This window comes from Echeneis naucrates, chromosome 5 (assembly GCF_900963305.1).
Source record: "Echeneis naucrates chromosome 5, fEcheNa1.1, whole genome shotgun sequence".
NCBI classification, from domain to species: domain Eukaryota; kingdom Metazoa; phylum Chordata; class Actinopteri; order Carangiformes; family Echeneidae; genus Echeneis; species Echeneis naucrates.
Genome location: NC_042515.1, coordinates 19,579,771 through 19,597,098, shown reverse-complemented (window position 1 = coordinate 19,597,098; position 17,328 = coordinate 19,579,771). Strand labels below are relative to the sequence as shown.

Below are 17,328 nucleotides of genomic sequence, written 5' to 3'. Positions count from 1 at the left end.
TTATTGAAGCTAAAATGAGAAACCAAACACATTTAACGTGCACTTGAACCGGCTGCCCATAAAAATGTTTTATGGCTCTGCTCTGAAAACTTTGGCCTCAAACCTCAGTGCCGTACATTTACTGAAACTTACTGTTACATTTACAAAATTACATTTGCAAAATACTGTCACATACAGTATTAACTTCTTTCATATATAAGCTGTTTTTTTTTAGAAAGGTAGAGCCACAGTTGGGCCACACTGAGAATCTGACTCTGTGTTTTATCCATCACCCTCCTTTCTGAAACAAACAGCACACAGGAACCTGTGAGAAGAGGTGGCTTTCATTTCCATGTGTCCCAGTGAGCCAGAACTGAGTCTAAATCAACAGCAGCTGTCTCTGTGCCACTAACATCAACAGATAACAGCAAATCCCTCATAAATGGCATTACCCTAATCTTCCATGAGGCTGTTTTTTGCATATAGAACACGACTGGAGTGAGACAAAAGGAGAAACTAAGATGCGTGAAGATGAGGGACAGCCTCTGGGGTTTTATTGTACTGAGCCCTGCCAGACGAGAGAGCTGGTGTTAGAGTAGAAAGCGGGAGGACAGAGAGATGAAAGGAAAGAGCTGGGTGGGGTGAACAAAGACAAATGCACAACAGATAAAGATGGAGTGATATGTGGGGTGGAAAAGAAAATGAAAAAGTTAAGCAGAAAGGTCATTTTAAAATTAACACAGATGGAAAAATGTCACATTAATCAGGACTGATGTTGGGGACAAAAGGATGTGAGTAATCCACTGTCAGGTGCTCCTAAAATGACATCATATTATATTTTCTGTCAGAGCAAACACAGCATAGATCATCATTGGCAGCCCATGTGTCTTTCCTTAGTTATTCTGTGTTTGTTCTCCTCTCTTGGGAAAAGCAAGCAGAGCAGGTCTGTAAACAGTTTGTAAGGCATTAAATATATTTATGGAAACCAACCAATTCTGTACATCTATTCTAATTCTCTGAGGCCCCTGTAAATGAAGTTGAGCCATAAAACTGAAGAGACATGGTGTTTATTCATCAACTCAGTGTGTGTGTATGCTGGGGAGGGGAAATGCATCTACCACAGTAAGGGGTTGTACTTTTCCTGATGTGTGTGGTTCAAAAGATTTATAAAAGTGGAACGGTCATGTATCAGACCTTGTATTTATTATCCAGCGTTATAGTAAAGACTTGCAGAGTAATCCATCCAGTCAGGCGGAGAAAGGCCCTTTTCTAGTCCGGTTCATTTGCATGAAACTTCAAGCTGTCAGATTCTTTTGGTGCCACAATGAGCTACCAAGCTGCAAATAACGGCACTGAGGACTATTTTTGTCTCCCTACTCAGGTTTCTGCCTGCCAGACATCAAAGAGACGCGTAACTTGGAATTATTGCATCTGAAAAAGAGGAGAGCAGAGACAGATTAACTAATTTCCTCGGACTGCTATGAGGCTCTGCTTAGTGGAGAGACCAGGTCTAGCAGTGCGGCTGGATCACATTAAGTGCACTGACAAGCCAGTCAAAGTCCCAAGTGTGTCCTCCTCTGCGCCGGATCTTTGATGGGGTCCTCATGGGTGGATATTTGCCAAGCCAAATAAAATGTACATCTTCTCGGGTACTTTGGTTTTTAGTGTTGTTGCAGTACCACCTCTGCAGTGTATGTGTGTGTGTGTGTGTGTGGGCGGGGAGTTGGGGAACGGCGGACAAATAGAGCGCAAACTCCAGCGCGTAAATGTGTGCAGCGCCAGACATGCCTGCGCACGGAGCTCATAGATTGGCCGTGAATCAAAGCAAGCGTTTACACGGATGAACGATCATTGCGAAAAAATGGGAGAGGACAAATATTTAAATGGAAATGATCAACTTTTCATGATGTCAGACGTGGAGTATTAGGTCTTGGACTCAGTAGTGATACTCTTTTTGCTACACCCAAGGCACACAATCCACCTGGGTGACGGAGATGCCCGAGCTGTTCCGGAGGATGCTGTGAACTCTGTTAAGGTTTGAAAAGTGACATTACTCCGGAGAGGACGTCGAAGAAATCCTCCGAGTCCGTGCGAGCGCTTTTGCGCATTGCGTAATTGGCAAAGAAATGCGCATGTTCTTTAGACGAGCGCCACATAATGTCAGGACTCATCCCTCCTGAAAGGCGTCCATCGCACCGTGCATGTTGTAAACACGGGAGACACGAGGATGAGAGGATCTGCTGAGTCTGGGGACGGACGGCATGGGATGCTGGCGGCGCTCTGTTTGCTGTTTGCGGTTGTGACTGAGAGCGGAGCAGGTGAGGAGCCGTACAGCTTATTCAGTGTCTCTCTGCGTTATTGTCCCTAAAGATGCAGCTTTCCCCGCTGTGGTTAAACAAGGCGGCTCCATGAGCAGCTATCAGTGGTCCCTTAGCTGAGCTGGACATTTCCGTTTCTCGTTGTATCTGCTTTCTGCGGTCTAAAGGCCAAAGGTCATACTGCAGCAGGCACATTTGATCTGGCATTACATGCAATCGGAGAGGTTTATTGTTATTCAGTGCGGGAATGGCAGAATAATGATAGGCTTCATTAAATATTCATGGTAAACACAATGGAAAAGCCTTTGCTGTTGCCCTTGACACCAGTGATGGAGGCTGCTTGTTTTTTCAGACTTCTCTCTGATATAAATAAATACATAAATAAATACTGAACTAAAAGTGCATAACCAACTTTTGCCCTTTTCCCTCCATCCCCGTGTGTCAGTTTCCAGGTGTGTGGATCATGCCTGTAGTCCACCTATAGGAAACCTGGCCAGTGGCAGGGCCCTAACTGTTCACTCAAAGTGCTGTGTGGACAGCTTCCTGAAGCACTGTTCTTGCCACTATTCTCCTGGGACCCCCCATCTGTCCCCTGAGGACATGCACCCACCTGCTCACATGACCGACGATCCTTTCTCACATCCAGACACCTGGTGGGCATCCAATGCAGGTATCACTGTGCAGGAGCAGCAGGACGAGATCCGGCTGGACATGGAAACCCGGTTCTGTCTGTCCCATGTGGTTTTGGTGTTCAGGTCGCCGCGGCCCGCTGCTATGACGTTTGAACGTTCGTCTGATTTTGGGAAGACGTGGGAGGCCATGAAGTTCTTTGCAAACAACTGTAGCGCAGAGTTTGGGTTGCCGGATGATTTTAGTCGCCCAGGGTCTTTGTGCACATCTCGTTACACGAATGCTTTACCCTGCAGTGGTGGTGAGGTGAGAGCATATACATGAAGATGTCAGGCATTGTGTTTTACCAGGGCCTCATTCTTTGTTTCTCTGAAGACTAGTTGTGGGTTTCTCTTCCCAGGTAATATTAAGGACCCTGGACCCCAGCAGCACTAAGACCCTAGACCCTTACAGTCCAGAGGCCCTTGCCCGCCTAACCTTCACTAACCTCCGTATCAGACTGCTTAAAGCTCAGAAGTGCTCTGCACCTCTGAACTCTCCTACAGAACAAACAAGCCCTACAACCTCAGCTCATACCTCCACATCCACGACAGAGAACCCGGCCCCAGCGCCTTATGCTGTTTATACTTTATTGGCCAGTGGGACATGCCTGTGCCATGGACATGCCGAGCACTGTTTTCCATACAACCACAGCCAAGAGGCCAGACAGGACAGTAACATGGTGAGCAGCTTTTTCTTGGGGAATTTCCAAGTAAAACAACAACAAGCAGTGATGCAGAGAGCAGAAAGTGTGTTTTTGCGATGGCCTGTGCTTTATTCCAGATGTGTAGAACACAGGTATCCAGATGTTAGGTTTAAATTAAAAAAATGTGCTAGGTGAAGGGAAAAGGCTTTAATAGCATACTTTACTCTTGAAACCACCTGCCTGGATATGTCTCATAGTCATCCCTACACAGCAGGATTGTGTAATCTTTAAGTGAGCAGCCCCAAATGTGTGTTCCAGGTGTTTGGTAAGTGTCAGTGTACCCACCACACAGCGGGGGATCACTGTGAGACGTGTGCCCCGCTCTACAATGACCGTCCCTGGAGACCTGCCAACGGCAGCAGCGGGGAGCCCAACCCATGTCAGAGTGAGTAAACCCCAACAGGAATGCACAACTATTCCATCACTGACAGAGGAAACTAGAAAAGACATTTTCAAGGTGTCTACTTTTGATTAGATTAGATTATTACATATATTAAATGTGTTATAATAACCATTATTACTGCTAATATCTATTATGATTATGATTATATCAGTAGTAATATTCCAGTTAACATTAAGGTGATTGTTACTGCTGCTACCATCATCATCATCATCACTCTTGTTGTATTGCAGTACTTTAACCTGTGTTGTGATTGCACTGGATGGGAACCTTTGAATCTCTATAAATAATATAATAAAGACCAGCACTATTTGAGATGTGCCTTCTGTTGTCAATTTGCAACTATAAATAACATTTGACCAAACCTGTCTTATTACAGCAGCTGTGTTTGAAAGACGCAATCAACACGCATGTAGGTGTTTAGATAGGCAATCCTTTCTTCTTTTTTTGTTAAGACCTGAGTCTGCCAGCACAGACAAACAAACCAGTTGTTTTATGCCTGCTCCCGATCTCTGGTGGTCAACAAACTCTTGGTTGGTCAGGGTGGTTAAATCCAGTATGCAGGTCTATGGTGTTCAAACCCACACAATAGTGTATTAGCAAAGCACATACTCTAGACAACAATGTGCAATTAATCATCCATGTTTCCCGTTCATTTTCTTTTCCCTCCTCATCCTGATGTTACCGTGTCTCGCTGGAACTCCAGAGTGTGAGTGCAATGGCCACGCACACAGCTGTCACTTTTCTCAGCGGGCATGGCTGTCATCCGGTGGCACCAGTGGTGGGGTCTGCGATGTCTGCCAACACAACACTGTTGGACGTCGGTGCCAGCGGTGTCGCCACGGCTACCATCGCCATCCATCCATGCCCCTCAACTCTCCCCACGCCTGCACACGTAAGAGACAAGAGAACAAAGTATCATTCACTGTGTATTTAACCACCCTGAAAAGCAAAATAAAGGTTTCATGTTTTGCCATCAGATTTTTGTAGCTAATTCTGTGATATCAGTCGTGTTTTTCTTGAATCTTTGATCGTTAATTAAAAGGAATAGAAGTTTGTGAATGGAGGAAAAAAAAAAATCTGTGTAATTTATATGTAATGTGTAGGAGAAACTCGAAAAGCTTCAGCAGCACAACGACCTGTTTCTGTCTCTGATTGTCAGGCTGCTGGTGTGATCCACAGGGCTCTTTGCCTCCTCGTCCTGGAGAGGAGGGGCCCTGGTGCCACCCTAGGAGTGGGCAGTGCCACTGTAAACCAGGTGTAGGGGGCACAGGCTGCAGCCATTGCCTCGCTGGCTACTGGGGCTTTGGACAAAAGGGCTGCGAACCTTGTGTCTGCCCTCTCAGCTGTGATGCAAACACTGGGCAGTGTTTGGACAGGTAACTGGACACATAACTGGCGGCCATTGTTTTTCACCAGACAGTTAACATTTCACAGGCCCATGGTAATGGCTAATCGCAAACCTTTATGTTACGTGCTTTATTCCACTTATGTAGCTACACTAACAATCAGGTGTTCAGTGTGCCTGTCGGTGGGAAAATCCCTGATCCCGAACATATGTTCCCAATTGAAGAAGAGGTACAGTGGTCAAAGGAGCTTGCCGTCTCTGCTTTACATTATACAGGTCAGTGTTGCAACCAATTACTTTGGAATAATGCTGTTGATCTTTGTGAAGAAATCACAGATTTTCAAACTGTGTTAAAAATAATAATGCGAGGTTAGTTCATATCCTAACACCTGTACGCAGGAAAGTGCAGCTGTAAGGAGAAGAAGCTGAGAAGTGTGTCTGACCTCTGCAAGACCAGACACGACTATGGTAAGAAATAGCAGCTCCTATTTCTAGAACTGTTCACAGGTTAATATTTTACAACAACTTTTGACTGATGCGCTTCTTTCATATGTGACAGTCATCAAAGCCAGTGTACTGTCTGCTCATGACAAAGGGAGCCACGCAGAAGTTCATGTCAAAGTTCGTAAAGTCCTCCGATCAGGCCAGGTGGCACTGCACCAGGGGACAGTCAGCCTCTACCCCCTCTCCTGGACCAGCCGTGGCTGCACTTGTCCTATCCTAAACCCGGGTAGGACATGTTCCAAACCTGACACAGAAATGGGATTATGGGAAGGTGCATGAAGCCCAAAGCTATTGATTAGTACATACACCAACACCAACCAGGAGGCTGAAAATGTACTGTAGACTGGAGGTTGTCAGAATATTATTTTGACAAATATTGCAAGAGCCAGAAATAATGTGAAAACTGTCGTTTATTTCACTTTAACTGAAAAAAAAAATCTAAATGATGTATTTTTGTTAGGTCTTGTAGCAAAGCAGCACATTCCCCTTAATCTGGAGATTATGAATCGTAAAATGGGGCATCTCTGTAGTAACACAATGCTGGATTTAAGATGGCATATTTTGACAAAATTTCCAGTCATCAAAAAATTTAACCACTCATTTTGGAAATTTTCATTTGCAGGTTGATTGATAGGTAGTATTTTAACACATATAGTCAGCATTATAAGACAATTATTTGAAGCCAGTAACCAGAGCATAATAACAATTAACCAAATTTGACGCTGTACCTTAAACCAGGAATGGAGTACCTACTTGCAGGTCCAGAAGAAGCCGGAACAGGGCGTTTGCTGGTCACCATGCAAAGTGTAGTGGTCTCCTGGACTCCTCGACTGGGGCTGCTTATATCGGAGGGCCTGATGAACGGATGTCCATGAGTGATATGATCTGAAACTGTGGAACAGACTAAAAAAATTTCACAAGGACCCATATGAGTTTGTGGACAGCTGAGAAAAGGGACTGACAACAGACCAACAACATGCTCTCATCAAGGGCAAACTAAACAACGCAAACTGATGGTCACTGTCCAAGAGGTAGTCCCCACGATCTCCAAGTGTGATGTACCTAAAATTGAAGGCCTTACCTCAAAGCAATATTGTTTGTTCATAGAATTTACAGAAATCAGTTATCTCTATTTTAGAACCAGTTACAAGTTGGTAAAATACATGGTTGAGTTTAACTAATCTGTTATTTAATCATTTATCTATTATTTTTTTTCTCAGACCAAAGACCAAAAAATATGCTTGTTATGTAGCTGTACAGAATGTATGGAACACTTTTGTCATAAATGGTACATTTGGAAGAAGCTAAACCTTTTTTGAAAGAATGGAACTAGAACATACAAGCAATATAATAAGATAAGTGAAGCAGTGTGGTTGGGGGTCATTATACTGTACATGATCACTCAATTCCACACACAGACACCGACAAATCTTTAAGCAATACTAGCTCGGGGAAAAAAAAAAAAAACAACTCAGAATAAGCATGTGTGAAAAGAAAATTCAGACAGTGGAGGCATATTGCTTTGTCTTCAAACAGACAAAAGGAAAATAGAAGCTGAGATTGTTCGGTGATTGTTTTAATCTGGTCACGTTGGATAAATACCATCAAATCCTTTAAGGCCTGAATGACAATGAATGGTAACCACAGAATGAAGACTCAAAAACATTGATGCACTGACAGTCAAACGTAACAAACTGCTTTGGTCTTTGCCTTTACAGCGTCAATCATTGTTCATTAGACAACAGATGTACGTGGAGGTTCAACAAGACAGTTAAAACCATCTGTCAATATCAGCATGCTGTCCACTGCTCAGATTTCTGTCAAACTGAACACTTAGATAAATCAGTGCCAAGTGATAATCCTGATCAGTGGTTATTAACACGACAAACATAATGAATACCTCTTTTGATTGACACGAGAACATCCAGGAAGTTAATTTACCTATTGCATATAAAGTGAGTCTTTGAGCTAAAGTCCTTGCAGCAAATAGCTTGGCCCACTGTCATTAAATCATCTAATGATTTTTGAGAGCTCTGCAAATAAAGCAGCCTATACTTATGTATGTATGCTACGTTTTGCTGCATTCACAAAGTCAACAAAGTCCTCCTCTGATGGCCTTTGCAAATACCGCCCATTGTGTCAGAGCTGTGTCTGTCTACGTCCTTGATGAAGGTTTAAACAGGAGAAGAATCCAATCAGAGCTCCTCTTGGTGAGTCTTTTATGCTGGGCAGTACTTGCACACAGAGAACAAGAGCCTGTGGATGATGACCTTAGCTGGTAGTCTGACTGTCTGTGGGTGACACACTGTCAGATGTAGATGGGGCATCATCAGTTTCAGGGGATAAGGCAGAGCCCTCAGTCGGGGCAGCAGAGGCAGAACCAGTGTCGGCCTCTGTCTGGGTGGAGCTTTCTTTATCTTCATCCTGAGGATACAGCTCAGGGTACTTCTGCATGCACTCTTGCATGTTACGGAAGTAGTCGATACACTCTGAGCCCTTCACTTCTTCTTTACTGTAGTGGAAGCAGGAAAAGGCCTCTTTGAACTGAGACCCACAAGGTCCACTTGCCATTCCGCCCAAGCACGGACAGTTCCAGTTGATGTCCCCATTTGGCAAGATCAGGCCTGAAGAAACATTAGACCACAAATCAACAAAAGTCCAGTGATATACTATTGATACAATATTACATCACTGTGGCTAGGAATTCTGTAAAAAAGGAAAAAAACTATGTCTTGAGCAGTCTCTCTGTACTTAGAAGAGCTAAATCTAAGTAAGAATGGGTAGTAAAGATACAGTTAATGTAAAAAAGGCAGAAACATTCCTTTCAATAACTGTCCACTGGGGTTCTCTAACAAGTGTAAATAGTGAATAAAACTATTTATGGCTGGGGATTTGCTGCCAAAGCATCTCCAGAACCAGGACTGTGTGTGGGGGATTGAGAAAATTGTAACACCACCGTGTTTCCATGGTAATGGAGAAAGAGTCATCTAGTATAGGGCACCTAGAAAATGTATGTGAGTAGGATCCATTTTTTCGATCTTCTCACGTACTGCAGTGTTCATTTTAGGACATCCTCAGATATCAGACTCAGGTGTCAGACATCAGACAAAAAAGCATCAGGTCTCAGGCGAAAAGGCATCGGAGTAAGCTAAAAGTCCTCAAGTCTGAGAAAAACCTCTGTCATCGTCAGACAAACATGCATCACATTTCAGGATCTACAGTGTTTACGGTAGCCAGTTAAACTAACGTAATAACGTCATGTAGCGGTATCCAGAAACAGAATGCGGAGCAGAATTAGATCCCGGTTCGAATCCAGATTGGGGTTCTTTTGCTGCAGGTCTCCTCTATCTAAACTCCATGGATCCAAATTTTTTTGCATGGACAAGACAGGCCTGCATGCTAACCACTCGGCTATCTGAATACACATAGCACTGTTCCTCATCCTCAGTTGCCACAGCAACCAAAGTAAACAATTCTGCTCCGCATTCTGTTTCTGAATACCGCTACGTGACGTTACTGCGTTAGATTAACTGGCTACCGTAAAAACTGGGGATTTTCTCTCTCCCATTCAAATCAAACTTCTTATTGAAGTAGGAAAAAAAATCGAATTTACACATTAGCTTGATCATTTGCCGCACGTTGAGGACGTAAAATAGGCCTTCTGTCAGATCCTTTGCCTCTGCAACATGAGCCCCCTCTGCTGGGCAAGATCTGCCTGTTTTTTCCCTGACGATGTTTTGTCTGAAAGCTGACTTAAACTTGACATAGGTTTTTCTGAGACTGAATACTTTTGGTCGGAGGCCGTTTTCCTGAAATGTGTTGCATTTTTGTCTGACGATGACAGAGGTTTTTCTCAGACTTGACGACTTTTAGCTTACTCCGATGCCTTTTCGCCTGTCCTAAAATGAACACCTAATGGCATTTGTTGACAGTACGCAGAACCTCTGGAATCTGGTTCAGTTTTTCTACGGTAAAAAATGGCCAACCTTGCTCCTCATATGGGTCGTTGGGATCATCTGCAATCAGCTCCGCGTTGCTGGGCGTCTCGTGGTCTTCCTTAGTCACAAAGATGATGCGATCTTTACCTTACATAGGACAAATACATTCTTGAGTTAGGACATCTGGTGCTGGGTGAAATTATGGCACATTCATAAGTATGTCTATCATTTATAGGATTATCGCATTGGTGTCGTGTGTTGACCAGTGACCGCCGCTGACTTTGGCTGCGGTTTCTCCACCTGTGGATAAAGCTGCTGACAAGTTCTTGCTGTGAATATTAGGTAAAAGCGACATAATACTAAAACAAAAACATTGATTCTAGCGCATTACTGCTGGAGACCTAGCTTCCCTAGCAGCCAGCCAGTTACCTAAACCAATCGGTGAGTTAGCGCTCTGTGGAAAGTTAGCCTAGCATGTTAGCTAACTCGGTGACATTGCTCCGACACGAACTGTAAATGAATGAAAAAGAAGCGACATTACCCTCTTGCCTGCAATACGACATGTTTGTGGGTCTTTATATCCGTCGAGCTTAGTCTTCTGCACAAAAAGATCACCTGCGTGTGAGAGATTGGTCAACAACTGCCAAGGTTTCATTTGATAATCTGCCGGTGTCCACCAGCTCCGTTACCCCTGTGACTAGCCACATGCAGGCGCACAATCATGACGTCACGTGCCGTATTTAAAATTATTAAAAAAAAAAGCAATTACTTATCCTGTCATATTATGTCTAATACACGCATAAAGCCAATTAATACATCAAAAATAATATTTTGTATTTTAATTTTGACAGCCAAGTTTCATATTTGTACTATTCGTCACACGCACGCAAACAAACACACACGCTAAAACTTTCCTCATCTTGGCATCTTGGCAACAGCTTGCTTTCTCGTTTACATCGTAACCATGTAAAGTGCCTTAAGGTAATGTGTGCTATGCCTCGGCAAAATACAAATAAAATTTTATGTTACCCATAAATCGTACCCTGCAGTCTTTTTTAGAATATGTCATGAAACAGAACAAAGACGATAGGAATCAAAACACAATCTACAATTTGGAAAAAAATCCTGTTTTTTTTAATAACACAGTTATGTCTGTCACATAAAGTAAAAACCAAAATGAAACCCATTTTTCATCCCTATCAAACCCACCCTCATCCCGACCACCTCGGCAGTATTGTGCAGCGATTCAGTCAGGGAATAAAAGAGCATCACAACACAAACACTTTCCTCTGGGGAACCAGAGACAGAGGACAAACACTGTGCCCTACATAAGACCAGAGTGAAAATAAACAGTCCGTCATTTAAAATATCAAAATAAAGATAAATGAAAACCATCAACAGCATGTCAGTTTACTATAGACCTTATCAGGAGTAGAAGCATAGTTTGTTTATACTTTTCCCATCCTTTTAGGACCCTATAAACTTCATTGACGACCGTTGTGTGTTGAACATGACGTGGCTTCTTTCAACTGCCCCTGAAAAGTACAGGCAGGCACAGTGTGTACTGCTTGAAATAAGCACTACAATGTTGTCGCTGTCTTAAGTGTCTAGTGTTCCTTGTACATGCTGCTCTGAACAATGCCTGAGGTAAGTCAGAGACAGCACCTCACACTTGTGTGTTTTTGGGCATTCTTCTAAAATAGTTAATGGGGGGATTTAGGCAGCTTGCAGAGAGGTGGGTAACAGCTCTTTGAATAAAAAGGACTGAGGAGACACATACTATGCTCAACCATGGCAGTAACCCAACCGTCTTCTCAGCATTGGCTTGCTTGAGAAGTATAGTGGGGAACACAGGTGACAGAGAAAATAACCTATCCCAGCTGCAAAATGCACTGATTGTGCAAACTGCAAAAAATGCAAAATACAAAAGGAAATGATGGGAAAAGGATGGATGAACTGTGTCTGCTTTGTGTCAGAAGGTTGGTATTTTCTAGAACAGCAGTGCTCCCATGCTTCCCACTTCACTCTGCTCTTTTACAAAGATCTCAAAGTACTGGTAGATGATGGTCACAGCCAGGAGGATTCCTGTACCCGAACCAATGGCACCCAAGAAGTCAGCCATGACAGACAGCCCTCCTATACAAAGCCCACCAAAGGCAGCAGCTGTGGGGATGTACCTGCAAGAAAAATCTGGTATAAACTCACAAATATTTTTAAAAATAACTTTGTATATCATTTACTTGGGTTGTTTTTTTTACCTGTTAAGTTCATGCACCATAGAAGTCTCTCTGTGTCCTCTCATCACCATCTGCTGCTCCTTCAACTGCTTAGCCACCTGAGACACACAAAATTGTATCAATGAACAACTTAACATGATACTTTTTGACACACACACGCATGCATGCATTCACACTCACATCTTTGGCAGAGGATCCCGAGACCTCAATCCAGGTCTTGGAGAAGAAGGCACAGGAGCCGAGCATGAAGACAATGTAGATAACAGCATGAACTGGGTCATCCAAAACAGAGCCAAATGACTCTGGAGGCGAAAGGTAGTAGCAGAGACCCCCCACTGGGTAGGCCCGAGCTGGTCCTCCACTTGAGGTGTCCTAAATTAAAAAAAGATTTAATTTGATGATGTATTCATTTGACCTATTAACTAAAATAAAAAAAGTGCATCATCTGTACACAAATAGCACTAAGACTCCTTGACACAATCCCTTGGTCTTTAGACATGTCATAAGTACTGAGACTTGGGAAGTGAACACATTATATACTTACAGACCAGGTTCCTAGAAGGTTGACCAGGAAGTTGCCACTGAAACGTGTTGACAGCATCTGAGAGATGACGTACAAATTGGAGACCAGGGCAGACTGCAGGATGATGGGGATGTTGGATGTGTAGAACAGTTTAATAGGGTAAGTGTTGTACTGGCCGCGGTAGCGTGCTGACTTGATGGGCAGGTCCACTCTGAAGCCCTTGTGGGGGGGGGGGGGGGGGGGGGGAGTTTACAAGTTAAACAATAGAGCACCTTCAAAGCACTTAAGAGAGAAAGAGATATTACTCAGAATGTCGAAAATGAGCAAGCATTTGCATTTCAATTTAAATTGAAATTCTTCAAATTTCATGAAAGTAGATAAGATACTGTATCTTATTTTGTTGGTGTTCCAACCTCACCTGGAAGTATATGACCACTGCAAACACAAAGACGGTGGCAATGAGGTTCATGAGGTTGGGCAAGTTTTGTCTGTAGAAGGCTTCTCTCAGGGCACGCACTTTGTCTGTGCGGGTAGCCAGCAGATGGAAGAGTGCAATGATGGCGCCCTCAAACTCAGTGCCTGGAGAAAAGAATCACAGTGCTGATCATTGCAACAAAGTTTAAGATATTTATCTAATTTCTCAACAATCAGATTGATAAAAGGAAAAAATGCTTTTTTCCCCCCAGTTACAATACCTCTGCCAGTGTTGACCGTGGTGGGGCTAAAGGCCTTCCAGACAATTGTCTCACAGATGTTGGTTGCAATGAAGAGAGAGATACCTGAACCTAGACCATAGCCTTTCTGGAGAAGCTCATCCAGCAGCAAGACAATCAGACCTGCAACAAAGAGCTGAAGAAACAAGCACAATGCTTGTACTTACACAAGAGAGGAATATATATATAGCTGTCCAACAAATCAATAATGCTCTATGTATCTGAAAAATTACAGTGGACAAGCTACATTAACTTGGTGAATCATGAAAATTAATAAATTTATTCATAAAGCCGTTTCTACTTCATCTCAATTTGTCTGTTCACTGCAGAAATTAAAAAAAAAAAAAAACTACACTGCATATATTTATTTTTTTTTCTAATCTTGGAAGAAAAGCGAACCAATGACTTCCATTATTAGACATAGAATAAGTTTAGTTACAAAACAGCAGTGGGAGTTTTTTGTTAACCTGGATGATGATGAGTAAACATATGCCAGCACCCATCTCTGAAGGATCTCCATACATGCCAGTCATGACATATACAATGGCCTGCCCAATGGTGATGATCATTCCAAACACTGAAAAAGAGAGAAAAACTGATTTGCAACAACATTAAAGGCAGAGCTGCTACAAAAGGGATGCTCAAAATGAACAGTGCCATGAGTGGGCAAGCTTCAAAGTAAAAAATATATTTTAGGCTTCAAAGGTATGACATGACAAGAGCTAGACAACAACTAAATAAAAAAGCTGCTGCAGCAAGTAAACGAACATACATTTCTGAGCTCCATTGAAGAGGGCTCTGTCCTTGGGAGTGTCTCCAACCTCAATTATCTTGGCACCAGCTAGCAGCTGCATGATGAGGCCTGAGGTGACAATGGGTGAGATACCCAGCTCCATCAGAGTACCTGAATGAAAAAGTGGACAGCATTTAGAGTCAATCAGGCTCAGTTACTGCAATCATAGCAGCACTGACAAGCCCTACAGTTGACCTTTGACTTATCACACATGATAAGGACATTATGTCACAACTGATAACAATACTAGAATTCAGTTATTTATGCGGGCTTTGTGATTTAGGTGTGTTAGTCAGTTTTTATTAACAATAATAATGATTATAATAATATTATCATTACAATTATTATAATATTAAACATTATTAATTATAATAATACTAATAATAATCTTTGTTTTTCAGCACCTATCTAAACAAGTGTTACAAAGTACTTTGCACAAAGCATCATAATAAAATATGCGGATTGTTTCAGGCAAAACGGTAATAACAAGCAAATCAGAAATACAATTGAAGCATCTTAGTATCAAAGTGAAAATAAACCAAAGGAAGCAAGACAGCGATGGGTACAAATAATATAACATGCAATTCAAGCACCTCTGTTGGAAGCCAGAATTACTCTCATCCAGTAGAAGGGATCTGCAGAGTCTGACGACATGATGCCAAACAGTGGAATCTGAATTGACAAGAGAAAGGAGATATTAATCTCTACAGTCAACATGTTTCACCAATCACAGAAGCAGTAGGTTGGTTTTTATTATTGAAATGAATATTTACCAACCTGACAGCACACCAAAAAGATGAATAGTGTGATGGCAGTCCATAGCACTTTTTCTCTAAACTGAATCTGTAGAGATTAAACAAAAGATCAGATGTTAATTACAGCTACTTGATACTCACAGTGTACAAACAATACAACTGTTAGATGCAACAACAAATCTATACATACCTTTCTTTCTGGTTTCTGAATTTCTGGCAAGACTGCACAGAATGGCTTGATGACCTCCAAAAATTTAACTGCAGAAACAAACGAAGAGATTACAAAATAATAACGACACTTGCATTAGCAGACCACTGAGAGCTGAACACGTCTCCTGGCAATAACACCCATTTTTGTTGGTGTAAAACCTTCGTCCACTTTTAACCAGATTAATTTAGAAGCTACGTCATCACTAACCAGCAGCCTTAATGCTGCCAACAAAGCTGAACACGACAGGCCACCCGGCAAAGGCAGCAACAGGCTCTGTCTGTCCCAACAATCACGGCGAAAACACAAAGTTTAGTGAGACCCAGACGACCCGTGTGAAGTCCTATCGACGCCTTTCGGGGCTGCACGGCAGCCCCAAAAGTGTTTGGGCTCGATTTGGACCAGTCACCGAGACTGACTTTGACAGCGAGCGATTTAACATATGGCTGCGATTTTTTAACACGTGCTAGGATCTCAAAATGTCATTACAAACACATCTACACCCCAGTTCAAAAAGCAATAACATTAAATTCTCCTACACGAACAGTTCATGGAGCTAACTAATGTTAGCACGATGCTAACAAGTGTTCATTCACAAACCAATCACTTAAAAACGGGAAGCTAATTTAAGGAACATGCAAGAAACGGTAGGGATAACACCCAACTGTGCAACAAACCAAACTAACGTAACTTAGACCCAGTGAGACTATGTGTATTTACAACAGAAACTTCAGATTAGCTCCCGTTATGAGCTAGCTCAACTTGCCACCTAACGTTCCCAAGGTTAGCCGCTTAGCTTCCACCCATTCCCTCGCTGCTCGCGCTAAAACACACACAGCAGCTACTTTCGGTCCCCGTCGCCACGTGTAAACAGCGGATGAATGTCACCTACTCCCCATGGTGTTCTTAGACCGGCTGCCGGCGTGTTTGTGGCTCCAGTGTGAGTGCAGAGTGGGGTCAGCGTGGAAACATCCAGCTGCTCCGACAGGAAAGCGAGAGCAGCAGAGACACGTCACCAGACAAGGCGCTGACACACGTCACTGCTCTCGTGCACAGCCCGCACTCCGGGCCGCGGGCCGCGGGCCGCGCGCTGCTCTGACTCCTCACGCGCTCCCCCTGCCCAGACACAGAGAGCCTTCCGGGCTCGGAAAAGGTGAACGATCTTTATCTCTGATCGATCCTTATCGAATCTCTGTAAAATCAGAGTCCTCCACTCCTCCAGGGGGAGCTCCGGTCGGTGGGCTGACCTCCTTCCTCCGAGCCATCCGAGGGACTGGAGATACAACATTATACTTTCCTTCAAAGTTTTGTATTTAAGTCTCTGACATAATTGTCTTTTTTTGTAGGTTTTTAGTTAGAATCATATTGTGATTTCTAACATTGGCCCACTGTAGGTAGACAACCCAGATTCAATTGCAACAAATGAAATTACCCAACAGTATATGAAGACTTACTCACTACAAAATTAAAAGGACAACAATCCAACAATAAATAACATTTAGTTATGTGATATTCACAAGGGTCATTTTTATCTAGAACAACATTTTATACATTTATGCTTCTCTCAGATATTGAAAGGAGAACTTTTACTTTCACAAACTTTCACAGTCTCAGTGTTGTCCATATCATTATTTTAGACTACATTTGGTTTCCTTGTTCTGTAGAAAAAAACGTGAGCAGGTAAGACTTCACCAGGATTGTCTGTAAAAAAAAAATGCTTATGTCCAGTCCACTACTACTATCACACAGAACAGGAGTGGTTGCTGAGGACAGATACAGTACATAGTATATACATTTCTTAACTGCATTTTATAGCGTTGTGGGAAATTTATAAGTGCATATAGTTAGTTGTATAGTAATAACAGGTCGTAATAAGATAATAAATTTTCTACTGTTGAAATCTCTCTTGAAAAGTTCTTACCACTAGAGCTCAGTGTTGTTCCAGTGTTGCTATGTTGCCATGTATGTGTGTCCTTGTGAGCACCAATACGAGTTCCCTTCACACAAGAGGGTCTTTGGAAAAATGAGGAGATTTTTACATTTTAAAATGTTGCATGAGTCAAGTCATGTTTTGCAAGATTCTGGCTTGTAGTTGACATGTAGCTGTGATGGTCGGTTGGGGTAAAGGGCTAAGGCATGCGCTGTGTTAGTGAATGTCCTCAGAAATACAGAAATGTGTGGATGTATGATGTCAAACTGACTATAATCAGAGGAGAACAATCAACATGTAATTGTAT

The 17,328-nt window shown here is 42.6% G+C and overlaps 3 protein-coding genes across 3 annotated transcripts; 1 reads left to right on the top strand and 2 right to left on the bottom strand.

Moving 5' to 3' along the window:
- The first annotated feature begins 1,829 nt into the window (after nt 1–1,829).
- On the top strand, nt 1,830–7,422 carry LOC115043469 (netrin-4). Its single transcript, XM_029501986.1, has 10 exons — nt 1,830–2,297; nt 2,743–3,233; nt 3,328–3,648; nt 3,931–4,057; nt 4,779–4,967; nt 5,235–5,451; nt 5,569–5,696; nt 5,820–5,888; nt 5,980–6,150; nt 6,663–7,422. Exons 1-10 carry the CDS (start codon nt 2,207–2,209, stop codon nt 6,797–6,799), a joined length of 1,941 nt encoding a protein of 646 aa, XP_029357846.1. The 5' UTR covers nt 1,830–2,206; the 3' UTR covers nt 6,800–7,422.
- A 46-nt stretch (nt 7,423–7,468) lies between these two features.
- On the bottom strand, nt 7,469–10,552 carry chchd4a (coiled-coil-helix-coiled-coil-helix domain containing 4a). Its single transcript, XM_029501987.1, has 3 exons — nt 10,404–10,552; nt 9,911–10,009; nt 7,469–8,548 (listed from the first exon to the last, which is right to left on the bottom strand). The coding sequence occupies exons 1-3, from the start codon at nt 10,423–10,425 to the stop codon at nt 8,196–8,198; spliced, it is 474 nt and encodes a 157-aa protein (XP_029357847.1). The 5' UTR covers nt 10,426–10,552; the 3' UTR covers nt 7,469–8,195.
- A 222-nt stretch (nt 10,553–10,774) lies between these two features.
- LOC115043164 (protein transport protein Sec61 subunit alpha-like 1) lies at nt 10,775–16,212 on the bottom strand. Its single transcript, XM_029501387.1, has 12 exons — nt 15,984–16,212; nt 15,074–15,141; nt 14,906–14,971; nt 14,722–14,800; nt 14,108–14,239; nt 13,803–13,912; nt 13,318–13,471; nt 13,041–13,201; nt 12,644–12,841; nt 12,280–12,471; nt 12,121–12,197; nt 10,775–12,039 (listed from the first exon to the last, which is right to left on the bottom strand). The coding sequence occupies exons 1-12, from the start codon at nt 15,988–15,990 to the stop codon at nt 11,853–11,855; spliced, it is 1,431 nt and encodes a 476-aa protein (XP_029357247.1). The 5' UTR covers nt 15,991–16,212; the 3' UTR covers nt 10,775–11,852.
- Between the last annotated feature and the right edge of the window lie 1,116 nt (nt 16,213–17,328).